At 34.6% G+C, this 18,722-nt stretch overlaps 1 protein-coding gene across 2 annotated transcripts in view; it reads left to right on the plus strand.

Annotated features, from left to right (window-relative positions):
* VPS13B (vacuolar protein sorting 13 homolog B) overlaps positions 1-18,722 on the plus strand; it is a 328,745-nt gene that overhangs the window by 49,946 nt on the left and 260,077 nt on the right. For both annotated transcript variants that reach the window (XM_034422515.2, XM_034422516.2), the window contains exon 17: positions 854-1,035. In XM_034422515.2, the coding sequence (XP_034278406.2) occupies positions 854-1,035 (182 nt within the window). The remainder of the gene's footprint in view (positions 1-853; positions 1,036-18,722) is intronic.

The following is an 18,722-nucleotide window of genomic DNA, read 5'->3' on the forward strand; positions in this document are numbered from 1 at the left end:
GTTTCATAGGCTGTAGATTTGCATGGCCTTTGCTTAAGGACTGAACTCTATTCTCATTTAAAAATAGCGCTTAAACTTAGTTTAGCAGATTTTTCAAAACATTTTGCTAACCTGTATCAAGCTAAGGGAGTAAGTGTCTTTTTAAAATAAGGACAGAATTTTGTCCTCTCTGCCCCAATAATGTTATGGCATAGTCTATGAAAACAATGGATTGCTTCAAATAATTCTGCAACCTTCAAAAACTGTACAAAAGTACACGGGGTTCTCATGCAATTTTCATAGGTTCTTAAGGTTACACAACTTCCGGAGGGTTTGGGGGCCACATGATAGTACACCCCATTCTTGCGTGGTTTCTATAGCCTCCAAAAATCACATGTGACTGGGACGTGCTTTGGAGAATAGTTGCTGGGTGTTGGTGAATGCTGGCATGTGACCCAAAACATCATGGCATTTCACCTTTAATGTGTGTCAAATGTTCTTCATCACTATTCTAACCCCTAAATTGTCTTGTAATTTAGAAATTTAATTTGTCATGCATTGCAGGACTATATGGAGATTGTCTGTCTGTCTGTCTGTCTGTCTGTCTGTCTGTCTGTCTATGTATGTATGTATATATATAAGAAAATTGATATATATATATATATATATATATATATATATATATGTATGTATGTATGTATATATGTATGTATGTACATTATGTATGAATGTATGAATGTATGAATGTATGAATGTATGAATGTATGAATGTATGTATATATGTATGTATGTATGTATGTATGTATGTATGAGTATATGTTCCAATGATAATACTAGGGAATTCTAATTTCTTCCATCCTTTTTTATTTCCTAGGTCTAAGCGATCTAATACTGCAGTGAACGAATTTATATTTGAACTTCCAACTTTGACAATTCAGGCAACGAGAGCTCAGAATTTTCTAATGCAAACTATTTGGCAGAGTTGGGTTTATACTGGAAATTCCAGTTCATCATTAGTGAATGAAAGTTTAATGAATGAAGTCTTCCAAATATCAGGTAATGACAACATTTTTATGTATGGTGTGTCATTCATTCATTCATTCATTCATTCATTTATTCGTTCATTCTTATGTTTAAAGTTGAGATAAAGTTTTTAAAAAATATTCTGATGTGATCTAAGTAAGTTTGTACATGTAAAAACTGTACAATAAAATGTATTTAATATATTTGGAAAAAACTGAATGCACTCATTTAACTAAATAAATAACATATTATTTAAACAAATTAACTGAAGACTCCTCCAGGTAAGCCATTGTATTTTGACTGGCATTAATAAATGTGTTTGTGGCATAATTTACTAAATTGACATTTGAGTTCTTGAAAATAAATCTTAACTAATCAGTTTAAAACTTGGTTTGCATATTGGTCAGCAAAAAAACCCTTTGGTTTTCCAACAAGACATTATCACAGGCAACTGGAGCTTGTTTTTATACTTGTTCAATGCATGTGTTTAAAGATCTCTGTTTATCACACCTTCCTTTTTTCTAAAGTTTACAGTTCAAGAATACAGGTTAGTAGGAGACAATATTATCCCAGTTTGTAATTGAAGAATTACATTAATAATGTTCATTTAATTTAATTTATTCAATTTAGGCGCCATCTGTTTCCAAACCGATGGAAGGCTGTGTTTATCTCCTCTTTGAGTTTTCCTAATGTAATTCTTTGTAGTAAGTTTGAAGTTTGGATTCTGCTGCGTATGCCAGGAAAATATTAATGCCATTGCATACAGTTTTATTTTCCGTAGAAACTGAACCTTGAGAGTGCATTTTTCCTGCTGCATTTAAATAATTTGTAATTTTGTTGACAGTCCAATTCTATTACTCTGTGTGGGGGTTTTAAACAAAATTGCTTGCAGACCTCTAATTTATCTGCTTAAAATGATCAAATAGCATTTTGACCTCTCATGTAAATGATGTATTAAAGTGAAAATAAAACCTATTTTCCAGAAAGTAACTGCAAAACTATTTTATGGAAGACTTCATGTGGAATACTGTAATGGTTGAATAATAAATTTTACCTCACAAAAATGAAATTCAATAATACAGTAGCTTTCTCAGTGCAGTAGCATCTGGTTAAATCTCAGGAGAGCCAATATTTTCCAACTCATTAGGATCATGTCGTTCTATATGTCGTCAACACTGACTTAGCCAAGCTACCTTTACTTACATAACCACCAAACTATTAAATAGGTCTCTTGTGGAGTGAAGTCAAATATTCCTCTTATTTTCCTTTTTCCTTGGAAGAAAAGAAGAAAAGTACATGTTGTAACATTTAAACATCTGGTCAAAACCACATCAGGGTAATGTTGAGGAAAGTAACAGAATTCAGAATTCTTCCCAGGTGTGTATATAAAAAGGGTTTTGGATTTGCTATATAGTTCTTTAGCCAGTTAAGAGAAAGATTGGAAAGACAGGCAATTGCTGTTTTAATGCCTCTGAAATCTGTTCTTCCTCCACCCTTTACTTTCTTTCCCCCAACCTCCCCATCACACACATTTCTGAACTGAATCGTAATGCAGGTTGTTGAGCTTTAATCATTTCCTTCCAATCTTCTGGGTTGAAATGTGTGCTCCATGTGATATGTCCAAAACTGACATTTATTCTGAGCACCCTGAGTTAGATTTTAAACTACATGCAGTATTGTTTAAGGTATCATTTCAGGGACTAATGAGTTCAGTGTTGTTCTTACCTGTTGGTGTGCTATGAGTACATTAGTTAACTTGATAGCTATTTCAATTGTGGTTGAAAGCAGTAAGTTTTAGATCTGATTGCCTTTCTTTGGTTCTATACCCTCCCCAGTGAAAATTAGCTACTTTAGCCATTGGACCTGTACACCTAGGACTACGGAAAAGTTTCAGGAAAGTCAGATGTAAAATAATATAGTTAATGAGTTGAAGACCCCTCTATGTGATTTAATATGACTGTAGGAAGAAAATGGCAGCCCAGTAATTTTCATGCAAATCTGTGCAAGAAATGAGCACTGTAGTCTTGAGCCAGGATGTATGATGACAGCTGAAAGAGTTACAAAGAGCAGTGTGGCAAATATTTTAAAGCAAACTGGCTCAGCCGTTGTCCCCCCCACCTTTCAAAAACGTTTCTCACACTCTTAATCCCATTTTTTCATTACCTGTCACCTTTTTCAATGAAAAGCCAAGTGATTGTTTTGTGTTGTTTAGGTTTAATTGTATAATGTAGGGGTGTCAAACTCGCGGGCTGGATGCGTCACGTGCTGGCCCCACCACTGCCTGGTTTAGCAAAGGGGAAAAAAGTCCTGATATGTCCCATGATGACACGAGTTAGACACCCCTGGTATAATGCATCATATTGAAAGAAAAAAGGAAACAATACCAAATATTAGCATCATTGCTTTATGTTTAAATTGCCAAGAGTTTTCTTGTCTGGGTGTCCTGTAAAGCAAACCCAGCTGTAATTTAGAGTCTTTTTTCCCCCACAAAGAAAAGGCTGCAAATTTCTAATAGTAAATTGTGGTGCACTATTCTGGCAAGACATTGTCATAATGTCACACAGACTTCAAACCTGAACTAATTAATCCATCCAATTAACCCCGAGGGGGTAGATTTAAATCTTAAACAAAATTGTGTTTGTTTGGGGCTAAAGTAACATTCCCCATGCCAAGCAAACTATTTACCTGAGGGTTAACTGTCCCTTCTGATATCTGTGATTTGAGACAAAGTCCCCTGTTAAAGCTTAATATTCTGACTCACTGGTGGATGAAGTTTTAACTTACCTAAGTTGTATGAAAGGTTGAAAAAAAGAAGCACAAGGATGAGATGGATATGAAATATTACCACATCTGCTATTTCCAAAACCCTTTCAATTTTACCCATTTTACTTGCCTAGGAAGAATTAGTAATCTGGACATTTGTGGAATAAGAGAATCATTGAATGTTGCAAGGTTAATAACTTGAACAGATAAATGTTCTGACTATAATGCATAGCAGCAGTGTGTCTACTGCTAAGGTCAAGAGTCATGATGTGGTGGAATGACTATGCTTGACCCTAGTTAAACTTTTCTGCATAGGCATTTTGGACAATGCAGGATTCTTTTGAGTACTGTAATCTTGCAAACATTTATGTATATGTAAATTTCACTGAATATACCAAATTGCCATTGTACATGTTAATGGCTACCAGGATTCTACAAATCTTTTATGGAAAATTTATCATTTGATTTCCTGTTTGGAAGAATAATATTCATCCAGACATCATTACAAACATTGTTGATATTGTGGCTACTATTTTCTGATTCTATGCTTTCAAAAATCTACTTTAGTATTTTCACTGTTATAATTCTTTGCAACATTTTACAGGCTTTTCTGTACCCACTTTAGTCCCTTCTAGTGTCCAGTTTTTGAAATCATGAAATTGCTTATCTTTGTTTTATCTTGAAAAATGCAAAATAGAATATTTCCCATAAAAAACTGTTATTTATAGTTAGTTCCAAAATCTTATTGTAAATTTTTAAGTATTCTGTACCCTTTTATAGCTTTCTAAAAATCAAAACATTATTTAGCTTTTTACTGTTTATTTCAAATTCTTTAAATTCTTAAATTTATGATTAAAATTTTCTTTATTCAGGATTGAAAGCAGATTCACCTGGTGCTTTTAAACATGTTCTTCTGAAGATCTCTAATAGCTTAGAAGTAGTTAATGAACAATTCATGAAAAAAGTTCTCTAATAGTTTAAAAGTAGTTAATCAGCAATTTTGTGATTAGAAAATGAGGTTTGTGAACTTAGTGTCTTTTAAAAGTCTCTGCAGTTGCAAGCAAGAGAGCTAATCCTGTTGTTTCCCAGCACTCAAACCCGCAGAAAATTGCTGTCCTGTCAGAAGAAATAAAATATGGAAGCAATGTATTGTATTCTGAATCTAGTATATAATTTTGCATGTTCCATATTTTTTCCACATAAACATATTTATTAGACAACCTTGGCCAAAGTAGCTTTACTTCTGTTTGATGCATGAAAGTCCAGAATGGAAAGGAGAACAAATTATCATCCAATTTACAAATATTTCTGTGCGTCGAGATGTTTCTTGCCATCTACAAACTTCCATTATAATGTCTTTTTACAAGCTTGTTTTAGAGGATTGTCTTATATGGCTGTATTTGACTGTCAGCTAAGAGAGAGGGATAGATAGCTCACAACAGTATATTATGTTTATGAAAGATAACTGCTACCTATGACAATTCATATCTTTTATTCCCATTCTGTTTAATTATTTCTACCTAATTAATTTATCCCTTTGAGTTATTTATTAGTTCTGTTGTAGCATTGGAACATCTGGGTAGGACTTTTATTTTGAACCCATGTTTCATTAGAATTGCTAAAGGCTATTTGTAATGCTTTAGTTTTATTTATGTGTTTATTTATTTATAATGATTTGTTCTTATATTCAATAACCTCTCAAGCCTGGTATCTTCTGCATATGATGTGTCAATGTCAGAAGACTAAGATATAAATTTGCACATAAATAAAAATCTGTTGGACCTTTGGTTGGTAATTCTGGGAGTTGTATTTCTAATAGAACTAGCAGCACTAGGTTTGAGAAAATTGATGTACATGGTAATATCGTTTTACATAAATACTGGAAACAGGTTTTTAAGATTGCTTTCCAAGAAAAGTCATGGGACATCAGCACTGTGGAACAGTATGAATTCTCTTAACACTCCTTTAAAGCAATTGTAATTGAGGATATATAAATTCTTGAATAAAATTTATAGTTGCTATATGAGATGTGCAATAACAGTGGAATGACTGAGTCAAGCCTATTAGCAATGTAGTATGCAGATGATTTTTTTCTAAAACAAAGCCGGATATTAGCTATAAATGTGAGGGTAAATCATAAAACAAAAAGCATATTTATCTTTGGTTAGTGGAATTGAAAAACTGAAAGAATTGTAGGTTCATGTGATACATACAGTATCTATCCTAAAGAATAAGAGTTAGGAATAAATATTAGTTTAATTTTTCAAATATCATACTCAATTTCTTGTCACTTGTTTAGTGGTATTTAGATCAAGCTGTATATTTCATGGTCTCGGCATTAATTGCATCGTATGAAAATTGGGCACCAGAAAAATAAACTTCCATTAGGACCGTGTGCATCTTAGTGTTGTGTGGCAGCTGTAAAATGCAGATGTGTAATGTGGGGCAATGTTGCAGCCTTAAGTTGTTGAAGATGTTACCTTCTCACCAGGGGTGAAATCCTGTAGGTTCTAACAGGTTCTGGAGAACTGGTAGAGGAAATTTTGAGTAGTTCGGAGAACCGGCAAATATGGCTGGCCCCAGAGTGGGGTGGGAATGGAGATTTTACAATAGCCTTCCCCCAGGAGGGGAAGGAATGGAGATCTTGCAGTATCCTTTCCCTGGAATGGGGTGGGAATGGAGATTTTGCAATATCCTTCCCCTGCCACGCCCACCAACCCACGCCCACAGAACCGGTAGGGAAAAAATTTGGATTTCACCCCTGCTTCTCACCCCTATGCACTTGGAAGCAATTTTTCACTTTCAAAGTGTAAATATATCTCTAATTCATAATACTAAGTACAAAAATAAAATCCTGTTTTGTTTGGCTATTTTAATAATACTGACATCCCATCTCTAAGTGGGAAAACATGCACAGTAGTTTATATAAGGGTAATACTGAGACAGTTGGTATTTTTGTATTCACGTTGAAATAACTTGTCTGTTAATAAACAGATTGCTATTAATTTTGTTTTGGGGCTGTTGAGTCAGTCTTGACTTCTGCATTTTCCTTGGAAGGTTTTTGGAACTGGTTTGCCATTGCCTGCTTCCTAAATAACTCTGTATTGAGACTTAAACCAGGCAGGGCTTAGAGATCAATACTGGACCATGGGTTTATGCAGCTAGTTTCTTCCGTCATAAATTCTCTTCTATACTGATTTTTCCATGACCAACATTGCTAAGATGACTATAATGAATTTGAATAGGACAGCTAATGAATTAGTTAATGAGATTTTTTTGAAGCATATCCACTTGTTTCATATTTTAGTTTAATTGTTTAAAGGCTGTGCTCACAGAAATAATTTCGTAATAGGACAAACTTGCATGCTTTGTAATGGTATGTTTATACTTTAGACTTTTTCTGTCAGACATAATGGAGTCCTTGGAAAGAATATTACAAGTTTTCTATGTAGTGGTTGCATTGCAAGTGTTCCTGAGAGAAATGTGGATAGAAAAAAAACCTTAATGTGATGCATTTCAATATTGAATTAATTTCTAAAGGAATGTCTGTTTCTTGTTCTGAAGATAATACTGCATTAATGTATGCTTGGCATATGAAAATGATTATGGAAATAAGGGTATGGGCTCTGAGCTGTATTTTCAGTTGGAATGTAATACAGCTTCTGTTAAAGACCCATGTAATTCAACACCTCTGCTAATAGAGATATTAATGTTTTGTTTTAAGGGTAATGATCTCTTCCATCGTTACATATTTTTCTTGTTTTTATTGAGCAGGATATTACCCTATATAGTTTTAAATAAATTGCATTGAAAGTTCCATTGTTGATTGATTTTGACACACTTCCTCTAATTTTTTTTTCTTTGCTTGTAACTAGAATAAAATGGATTCAATTTTCTTTCCCTTTGAAATATGTCATGTCAGGCTTTCCTTTGAAATGAGTACTGATGTTTCTTTCTTGCAAGACGAGATATTTTAAATGTTATGCCTCATAGAAGCTCTAGTTCTCTCTCAGAAGGCTGCTAAAAATATCTTCGTGTAAATCAAGTTCATAACGTTTTGTTGTTTTGTTTGGATGGACTAAATAGACCAGACTGAATTAAAATAGTGTTTTATTATGGCACGTTAGAATGTAATTCGGTTGGGTTTTATAAATGTTTATGAAATGGCCTAGAATACATTAGATTAATATTCTTATGTGCAGCTGTGGAATGGATTTCTTATTCTCTAAATAGCAACTTCCACCAGGGTCTTCATAAAGTGTCAGTCCTTGAGTTGAGCAGTTCAGCTCATGTCCCTTGATTAGATCAGGCAAAGGAAAAATTACCCTTTACATGCCAACTCATAATCTCCAGGAATAAATCAAAGGAATCTGCTTCAGACAATCCTGCATTTTGGAAATGCAGAAATAAGTAAGAATCAGCTGTGTAGTATGTTCAAGACAGGAAGAAGTATAAGGGCAACAAATTACTTGAGCCAGTTTAGTATAGTGGTTAAGATCCTGTCCTAAAAACCAGGAGACTGTGACTTCTAATACTGCCTTACGCATGAAAACTGGTTGGGTGATCTTGGGCCAGTCACTGATTCTGACCCAAACCTACCTCTTATTGTGGAATAAATAGGAAGAAAAAGAATTGTGTATATTCTCTACCTTGAGTTACTTATAAAACAATAAAGATGGGATAAAAATAATAGTAATAAACAAATTATGCAGAATTCTCCAGATCAGCAAGTCCAATAGAATATGGTATAAGAAGAAAGCCTAATTTTTTATTCGTACTTAAACTTCTGTTGGATCAAGAACACTTTTTAAATTAATACCTGGTGGGGCTATATAGTAATATGCAGACCAGTGATGAAATTCTATTTTTTAACCTACTGGTTCTGTGGTGGGCATGGCTTGGTGAGCGTGGTGTGGCTTGGTGGGCGTGGCTTGGGCATGGCAGGGGAAGGATACTGCAAAATCTTCATTCTCACCCCATTCCAGGAGAAGGATACTGCAAAATCCCCATTCCCTCCCCACTCCAGGGGAAGGATACTACAAAATCCCCATTCCTGGGAGAAGGATATTGCAAAATCTCCATTCCCACTCCACTCTGGGGCCAGCCAGAGATGGTATTTGCCGGTTTTCTGAACTCAAAATTTCCACTACCTGTTCTTCAGAACCTGCTGGATTTTCACCCCTGATGCAGACAACATCTTACCAAAAGATTAAAGAAAGTCAATAATTATATTAATTTTGTATGTGCAATTCTCCCCAATTAAAAGTCTAAGCTGAGAGCTTTCAATGGTTACTAAGAAGTTGCAAAGGTCGTAATAAGAATGAAATATTCAGCATTTACTTCTTTGATAATGCATTCTTAATGTTTGAAAGCACAGTGTGCATGGTTTAAATAAAATTTTAGATTTCAGCAAGTTTATCTTTTATGGTAGTAATCATAAAGGCCATTTTAATTCTAGCAAATCTTAAAAGTAAGAATGTTTGAAATAGTTCTGTTTAATCTTTAATGCTTTAGAGTACATACATGAGAATCTGTATGTAGGTAGCATATAAGATACCATTTTCAGTGGCATCAGACATTAGCCAGCTTTCAGTAAAGTAATGAAAGCAAATTAAAATGCAATGTGCATTGAGAGAACAAACTGTGAAATAAAGCCGAATACTAGTTTCTGTTGTTTCCAGTTTAATAAAATTATTTGCTTTATCTCATTTTTATTTTATTGACCTTTTCTCCATGCCCATGAATCCATTCAAGGGAAATTCATGAATGTGTAACATAAGTCTGTAGAAACAAAAAAGATTACATTTTTTACTGTTCCTTTGCATTAAAATAATGCAAACTCAAAGCAGTGGTAGTCCTCTGATTTAATTATGAAGAGATGCAGAAGATAGTATTTTCTGGCGGCAAAGGAGTTTTCAAAGATTAGTTAGTTGTGTAAGTTCCAAACAAGTAACAGAGCACACATTTTGCTAACTTAAGACATTGGCTTAATTTCATTAACTGTGGTCTAATATTTTGTGCATCCTACTCTTGGTAAACCACAGTGGTATTTTCTGGCTATTGCTTCAAAGCTTTACTGTTTTTCATCCATTTTTATTGACCAAATGTGTCATAGCAACATTCACTAAGTCTGGAAAATAGACTTTAAATGTTTTTGCTCTAATGAAAAATCTAGCATGTAATGCACTTGCTGATGTAATTAAGTTAATACTGTAGAATTTGCAAAATCTTGACTTTATGGCTTCATGTTTAGAAAATGTTATGTTTCCATGAACTAATTTTTTTAACATGCATTTCTTAAAATACAAAGCAGCTGAATTAAAAGGGCCTGTTTGTCACAACAGTCAGCAATATTATGGTGTACTATTATAATCGCTCTATAAAATGATTGCTCTGTATGAAGAAAGGGGGAAAAAACCCAGAATGAAAATAGGTTATGGTAGAAACAGAAGCAGCCATGTACAGTACATGAAGCCTGAAAGAGGTCTGGCTTTCTTAACTTTTGAGATTGCTTCTGCAGCTGTCTTGATGAACATTAGTTTTTAGTTTGCAAAACTCTAAAGCTTAAGAGTTCATTTGAACTTTGTTTATAGTAATTACAGATATGGTGACTAGAGAGAGAGAGATTTAATTATAATGTTTCCCAGACTGTTGAACTAAAAGAATAAATGCAAGAGTTAAAGTTATTTCACTTTTTCTCTGCACCATTATTAGAGGGTAAAATAGATATGCTCAATTACTATTGCCTTTCATCTCCTAGGCCTGTTGTTTTGTCTGTTTAGCTCAAAAAACTGGATGCAACATCCATAATGTTTTCTTACCTGAGAGTTGTCAAGTGGTTCACGTAAGAACTGAGACCCTATAAGTTTTGCAGTCAGATGGGTGGCAAATAAGTCAAATAAATAAATTAATGTCAAAGAAATAGAAATATGAAAACAGAGTATGAACCCACACTATAAGCTTTGAACTACTTGACTAATAAATGTGAGGTAGACACTGTGGAGTATTTATTTAATTAATTTATATTCCATTTGATACTACTCACTCTGGGCAGCTTTGATATTTGTTTGATATTCACCACTTGCTGTAATAAAAATCCTATCTCATGCACAAGAACCACTTACATTGTAGTGATTAGTATTGTAGAAGAACGGCTCAATCAGTGGAACTCAGTTAAATTCTCCCTTGCCCTCTGTACTAAAGGTGTTAGGAGCTTTCACAGTTAGAATATGGTTCTTACCCAATTAATGGGAGTACTGCAAGAGTACGTATTTAAGTGTCTCCATGGGCCATCTGATCATTTTGCCTTCCTTTTCCCTGACAGTCTATCTGATCAACTTCCAAATAGTTTCCTCAAAAGGACAGCCTTATTTGAACACAGTTTTGTTCAATACATGGTCCAACCTTCTCCACTTGGTTTTTTCAAGGGAAATCTATCCAGTACTAGTCTACAGAATAGAATAGAATAGAACAGAACAGAACAGAACAGAACAGAACAGAACAGAACAGAACAGAACAGAATAGAATTCTTTATTGGCCAGGTGTGATTGGACACACAAGGAATTTGTCTTTGGTGCATATGCTCTCAGTGTACATAAAAAGAAAAGATACATTCGTCAAGAATCGTAAGTTATAACACTTAATGATAGTCATAGGGTACAAATAAGCAATCAAATCATATTAGGAAACAGTCAATATAAATCATAAGGATACAAGCAACAAGGTTACAGTCATACAGTCATAAGTGGGAGGAGATGGGTGATAGGAACGATGAGAAGATTAATAGTAATAGTACTGCAGACTTAGTGAATAGTTTGCAGTGTTGAGGGAATTATTTCTTTAGCAGAGTGATGGCGTTCGGGGAAAAAACTGTTCTGGTGTCTAGTTGTTCTGGTGTGCAGTGCTCTATAGCGTTGTTTTGAGGGTAGAAGATGAAACAGTTGAACGTGATGGGGCAAAAAATGGAAAAAAGGCAGGATCCCAGCTCTGCCAACATATGTGTGTTTCTCTCAGAGTTCTATCCTGAGGACTCTGTGTCAAAGTAGAGTAAGGTACGGAATATGGATACAAACATCGGCAATGAACAATCATGACCTTGTCATAGTTACAGTACATCCTTTAATGAGAAGTATTAGGAAAGAAATGAAAAGAAACATCCATGGCTGTGGTCAATTAGGCAGCTGCTCTTTGGCAGTTTTTGAGAAGTAGCTGGTGGTAGCATGGCTCTACTACTGTACTAAAAATGTTGTTTTGATTGAATTGACTGATGACTTTGCTATGGAATTGAATAATGCAGTGTATCTGGAAGCAATACTTGGACAATCCACAGGAACATTGGTTGCCACTAACTACTGCTGCTAGGCATATAGTGTCCTTGACTGAGTGTTTGGAAAATCCAGTCACTTCATAATTGAGTAAATAAAATAGCATGTGCTGGAATATGTGTTCTGTCTTGGAAATGTTTAAGAAAGTTAAAAAAAAAGTGTGAGTGATACTACATGAGTTTTTCCTAACATTAGGCAGAGTAAAGCAGTTGCTTTAATCATAGAATCCTAGCCAGGAAACAGTAAGTTTTTATCTTAACTCTTGTCATTCCTTTGGATGAAAGAAAGGTCTAGATATTCTGCGCCCCAACACCAGCCTAGCTCTCTTAGGTTGATGAAGGATGATATGCTGTTATAGGAAGGTATAAGATAGTGTGTAGTATACAGTGGGCTTACTCCTCTCTCTGAAGGGATTGTATTGTATCTTTGTTGTCTGATTGAGCTGTGATCCTTTAAGGTAACTGTGCTTGAGAGTTTGGCCAGTAGTGCCCATGACTGGAGCGCAGATCCTTGCAGTTTCAAATGAAAGCAGATTTACATATTTAGATTTATGAGCCCTGGTGGCATAGTGGTTAGAATGCAGTATTGCAGGCTAACTCTGCCCACAGTCTGGAGTTTGATCCTGATGGGTTCAAGGTTGACTCAGCCTTCCATTCTTCTGAGATCAGTAAAATGAGGACCCAGATTATTGGGGGCAATATACTGACTCTGTAAACCACTCAGAGAGTGCTGTAAAGCACTATGAAGCGGTATATAAGTCTAAATGCTATTGCTATTGCTTCTCTGTTGGAGCAATGTCATGAGCTGTTAGAATTGGTGAGCTTCCTTTGACTGATGGTGGATTTGAGCCTGGGTTTTCTTGTTCAAGATATTATGATTCATAACAAGTTGCAGTGATGTTACAATAATAACATTTCATGACATTGTCATGTTAAAAGATCCCACTTCGTATTTGTGTCTGATATAAATATATACAGTAAGTTGCATCATTGTGTCATGACATCATGGAATCACCATTTCCAACATCATCTTTGCCTCTGTCATGCTTGCCATTGATTTAAGAATCCAAAAAATTTTCATAGCTCAGATTTTTTTCTCTGCACATCTATCTTGTGAATCTTGCCATTATTAATTTAATCTCATGATTGTAGTTTATTCAGCTTTTCAAATTGGAATTTCAGGTAGATTTTTCAATATATGTTGCAATCATTATTTCCAAACTGACTTTCCATTACTGCGTACTAAATAAATATAAACCCTTACAATAGTCTGTCTCAGGGCTTGATACTTAATTTGTTGGACACATTTATAGAGATGAAGTGTGATTCACTTTAGGTTAGAAAGAGTTTAATAGGTTCTGTGTGGGCATTGTGTGGATGAGAAAAGAGCAATAGGCTTTGTTACTAAATGATTTTAGTAGGCATAATCTAATATTCATGAATTTGAGTGAGTGAGTGACTTTATACATATTTGTTTGCTGGATCTTCTTAATTAGGATTTATTTGTAGGTGACTTCATTCCTGCTGCTGGCAGGGTGAAAAAATACCATTCCTTAAAAAAAAAAACCTTTCCTAGAAAAATCGGAAACACAATTAAAAAAGAAAACAACACAAAACTGTTGAGAATATGTCCCAGTGGAATTAGCATTATAAATAGGAGATTTCAGGGTAATTTTTGTCTTTCTGCTGTGAAAGCAAGGATGCCATTTGTAAGTCTTGGTTTTATATATTTATACCAAAAATGTGCAAGTTTGTTGTGTAAGGTAGCTGACTTGAAACTATAGAGAAAAGAGAGAAATGTTACAATGAACATAGCAAAACATGATAACAATTTATGATTTGTGGTGCTATAATGAGTACACTTAATGAGTTACCCTGTGGTAAGAGGGGCAGCAATAAATTTGATAAATAAATAATGAAATCTAGCATGAAATCTTGTTTAGCATTTTGCATGTAATAAAACTTATTTTACATATGAAGCTACTTTTGTGTTATAAAACATTCACTATTTTCCTAGTATTTAAAAACTTGTTTTTTAAAAAAAATAATAACTAGACATGACATAAAAATGACACAACCCAGAAGCTATTTTGGAAGGGTAGGATAATCATAAATTTGCCATCCTTGCTTTTCCAAAAATACTAACTCATATTGTTCTCTCTGGATTTTAAACAGCTGCTGAGGTTTTCATTATGCATTTCACTTGGCTTGCTTGGTTACAGCTGTATGTTTATGTACCATGCACACCTGCAGCCTGACAATAACAGTGGTGTGAATGGTAGACAAAATTATCCTGGCAATGCTGCAAATAAGGATGTTTCTGGGTTTGAAGTTTGTATCTCTGAGAGCATGAGATGCCAGCTGGGGTTTATGTGGCATTGCATGGATGTAAGACTGCCAACTGACTTCATACCAAATAGAAAGATAATCTTGTATACATCCTTGTTGTCAGAATTATGAAGTTCTCATTATGGAATTATAGAATTCTCATGACTAAAATCTTTTAAAATAAACATCAGTTCATTGAATGAGAACAGTAAATATTTTAATTAACATTTAATATATTTATTAAGTGGATAATATTGTAAGGATTTCTTTTTGTATATAGCTTTTTCCTATTTATTTTATTTATACAGCCTTTTTCTTATAGTTTGGCATCCTTTGCTGAATTCATTTTAAGAGCTCTAAAATGTGAAAATGAAATGTGTTCTACTACATTACCAGCTTTGTCGTCTTATTGAGTTTGGGGTGGTTAATGCTTGTTCCAACTTCTGAGCTCTTATTCTTTACATTTTATTTCAGCGTGGGGCTTTGAAGGATGCATATTTTTATGACATAATCAGAACATGATTATTAGATTGATATATTCATAAAAAAAGAACTTTGGATAGGTATATTACATAACCTAATGTTTACATGCAGTATTTCTTGCAGACTTCCTTACTGAAATGTCATGACAATTTGGAAGGGTTTTCCCAACGCTGGTGTTATTGGACTTGTGTATCAATTAATTGGCAAAAGTTCCAACATTGTCTGCAGTTGTGTATGCATGGTAATTTTTCACAAGTATGCACAACATTTTGTACAGGTAGTCCTCATTTGCTGAACACAAATTTGTACTGGCAACTCTGTTGCTAAGTGCCTTGATCTTAAAGAAAAGCATAATTTGACTGCACCAGACTTACAACGTCAATTCCAGCTGTAGTTGTTAAGAGAATCACACATGGTCCTTTAGTGAAACATCAATGACTACAATTTATATCTCCTGCCGGCTTCTCTATTGACTTTGTTTATTGGAAGCTGACTGTGAAGGTCGTAAATGGTGATCATGTGATCACAGCAGTCTGTGACTGTTATAGATGCACATTGATTGCTAAATACCCAAATCACAATAGTGGCCGCAGGTATGCTGCAACAACCACAAACAAGTTCAAGGACCGGTTGTAAATCTCTTTTTTCAACATCATCATAACAGTTGCTGAAGGAGTAGTTGGTAACTATGGTAACTGAGGATTACCTTTAAAATAAAATCAAGTAAGAAAATGATGCTAAAATTTATTTAGCATTATTTTCTTGACCAAGAGCTTTTACAGTTTTCAAACACCTGATTTAAATAGAATTTTGGATCTCCTTTGTGAAGTTATGCTACAGCCTGTCATTTATGTAATGATAAATTTAGCACTTCTGAAAGATTTTTCATTTCAAACGTGTTACACTTTCTACTTACTGCCCATATATAATTGAAATTTGCTCTGGCACATACATCTTTCAAAGATGTTGGCCTGTAATTTCTTCATATTGTATGGTTTATCAGCAGCATATGTCATCAATCCTGTAGGGCTTGCTGAAGTCAGCCCCAGCTTGGCAATTCAGCTGCAAACAGGTGAATAGGAAGAGAGTAATTTGTGCAGTTTGGTGATTGTCAGACAAAAAAGACCCAGTCTGCATTTTTAACAGACTGCAGGTCTTGCATGAGCCAGACAGAAAAACAGCAAATAATTCCAGGGTTGACATATTTTCCTTTGTGCCATTATGTGGTTTGTTAAAATTGGAAACAATGAATGTAATAAATTTACAGAAACAGGTGGTAAGATGAAAGGAAGGGGATCAGTAGTGTACATCCTTTTGTTCAAAGTGTAGTTGGCAGTAGTATAGTTTTGTTAAGTTATAAAGTGATTCTTCCTAGCCACATCTGTTATGCAGTATTTTGTAGTATAGTAAAACTTCAGGTTTTTTTCGAAATAGAACAAGTACATTTGAGCCTCATATTACATCTTTAATCTGGAAGAACTTTTATTATATATTTTATCAATAGTAATTGGAACTGAAAATTTAAAAGCCAAATAGAAAACTGAGTGGTTTTTTTAAAAAATGAAAAAGGAATTCCTGGAAGCGAATTGTGTCGTATTAATTATTTATACTTGTGGTGATAGTAGAGCATACTGTGTTCCCAATGACTAATGCATTGTCTAGAATTGTAGAGAAAATGAGATCATTAACTAATGAAATAGTTTAATTGGTATTGGTAAATCAAGAAGATGCCAGATTTGGTTTTTTTTTTTTTTAAGGTACTCAAGGCAGCTGCTATTTTGTGAACTAAGAATTAATGTTATTTGTTTTAGGAGGGATTGTCATTTTTCAAAAGTAAATTCACTACAAACTTGACTCTACTTGGATAAAATCTATAGTGGTCATCAGAGTATCATCTAGCCCTGTTATCTAGGATTCTTTTTGGCCTGTGAATGAACTCTGGGAAGGTTTATAGGATACTACCTAGACTATACTCTGCCCCAAACTGGTGCATCAATTGTATCCTTACCTGCTACAAGAGGACCTAGGGATAGTAACTCATGTTCTCACCACCACCTGCATAGACTGCTGCAGCATAGTTTATGTGGAGCTACCTTTAAAGACTACACCAAAATTAAGAATTAGTTCAGAATGTGGTGGCCTGTATCTTAACTGCTTCCTGATGCTGGGAGCAATTTATTTGTTTATTTATAAATGGGAACAGTTTATTTAATTGGGGGAATTTTATTTATTTATTTATTTTCTATGTCCATTCATCTCAACAAAGTAATTCTGGGCAGTGAACAATTTAAAAAAAAAAAAAAATTAAACAATTAAAATAATACAAACATTAAAATACATAGTAGCTGAGGATAAAGCACCCATCATAATGACTAAATTAACCATTAAACTATATCCTGCACATACTTGGGGCTCCCGGTCTGGGCAAAGAACCAGCTCTTTATGAAAGCCAGCAGGATTGGTGCCATCCTGATGTCCCGTGGGAGAATGTTCCATAAGGTGGGCGTTATGGCAGAAAGTCTTCTAGGCCTCTTCCGGTGGCGTTTCTTTGCTAATAGGATCTGAAGCATGCCCATCCTGCCTGAGCCACAATAGAAAACTGAATGGTGTTTGTTCTTACACTTTGTTCTTCCTCTTCCAACTGGAGGAGCTCATCTTCCAATATCAAGTTGACATTGTTCTGGTTGTAAATGGCTATTTATTTGCTTGGCAGAATATTTAAGTTGCCATTTTTTTTCAGTAGATTGTGTTTGGTCTAAGTCAGGGCTGTCAAACTTCCGGCCCGCAGGCCAGATATGTCATGCACTGGCCATGCCCATGCCCCGTTTAGCGAAGGGGGAAAAAGTCATGATAAGTCATGTGACGCTGCCGTGGCGACGTGAGTTTGACACCCCTGGTCTAAGTATTTGTCTATGCCAGCTGAGGAATTCTGGGAGTTGAAGTTCATATTTCTTAAAGTTGTTGGAGGTTGAGAAAAACTGGTATAGTTCAGTATCATTGAGATGTGGAAACCTTATTTTTTTCAAAGTAATGATACACAAAGAAGTGTTTTATATAGAGAACATTAAAAGTAATGTTTTAAAAAGAATTTTTATGTTTATCCATACCTTTGAAAATAAGGTTGCACTCTTACAATTTTATCAATGTTTAAGAATCAGTGAAGATATAGATATGTAAATGCAAATTTTTTCTAGACCCCTTTCCAATTTTAATTGGAATATTTATTTTCTGATTTTTTTAAAAAAATGCTTGTATGAGACTGAATAAAGTATGGTAATATGAGCATAAGAATCAGAAAAATTACTTAGAATAATAATTATGATATGGTTAGGCTTTTTTTTCCTTTTCGGAACTGCATTTTATACCGAAGACTGCTGAGCCAACTGTAAATATGAGATGCAACAAAGAAGGTTCTGTTTCAAAGTGGACTGTTTTTAAAAAAATCTTTCTTCCAATTAAGAATTGGGGTCCATTAATTTTTTTTGACATTTATTTACTTTTTAAAAACAGGTGCTGAAACTATTTTTTGCAAATACAGTGAATAAGGGTAGTTTTGAACATAGAAAAGATGAAATAATATGAATGGCCACAGCCCAATATAATGTGGGTGGGTGTTTACTGAGCTTTCCTTGTACAACTGTGCCAGAGTTCCGTGCTTCTGACCTGTTACACCTCCCACTGTTACAGTTCAGGTCTCTCTTCAGGAATAGCTGCCAGTAAGTTTTTCACTTGTGGCAAATGGCTTCCTTGGACGTGCAGGGAGAAAAAAAGAGACCACCAAACCTATTTTCACTTTTGACCTCAAGTAATTTCAACATTGTTT

Source organism: Pantherophis guttatus, chromosome 3 (genome assembly GCF_059756535.1).
Source record: "Pantherophis guttatus breed Tessera chromosome 3, ASM5975653v1, whole genome shotgun sequence".
Classification (NCBI taxonomy): domain Eukaryota; kingdom Metazoa; phylum Chordata; class Lepidosauria; order Squamata; family Colubridae; genus Pantherophis; species Pantherophis guttatus.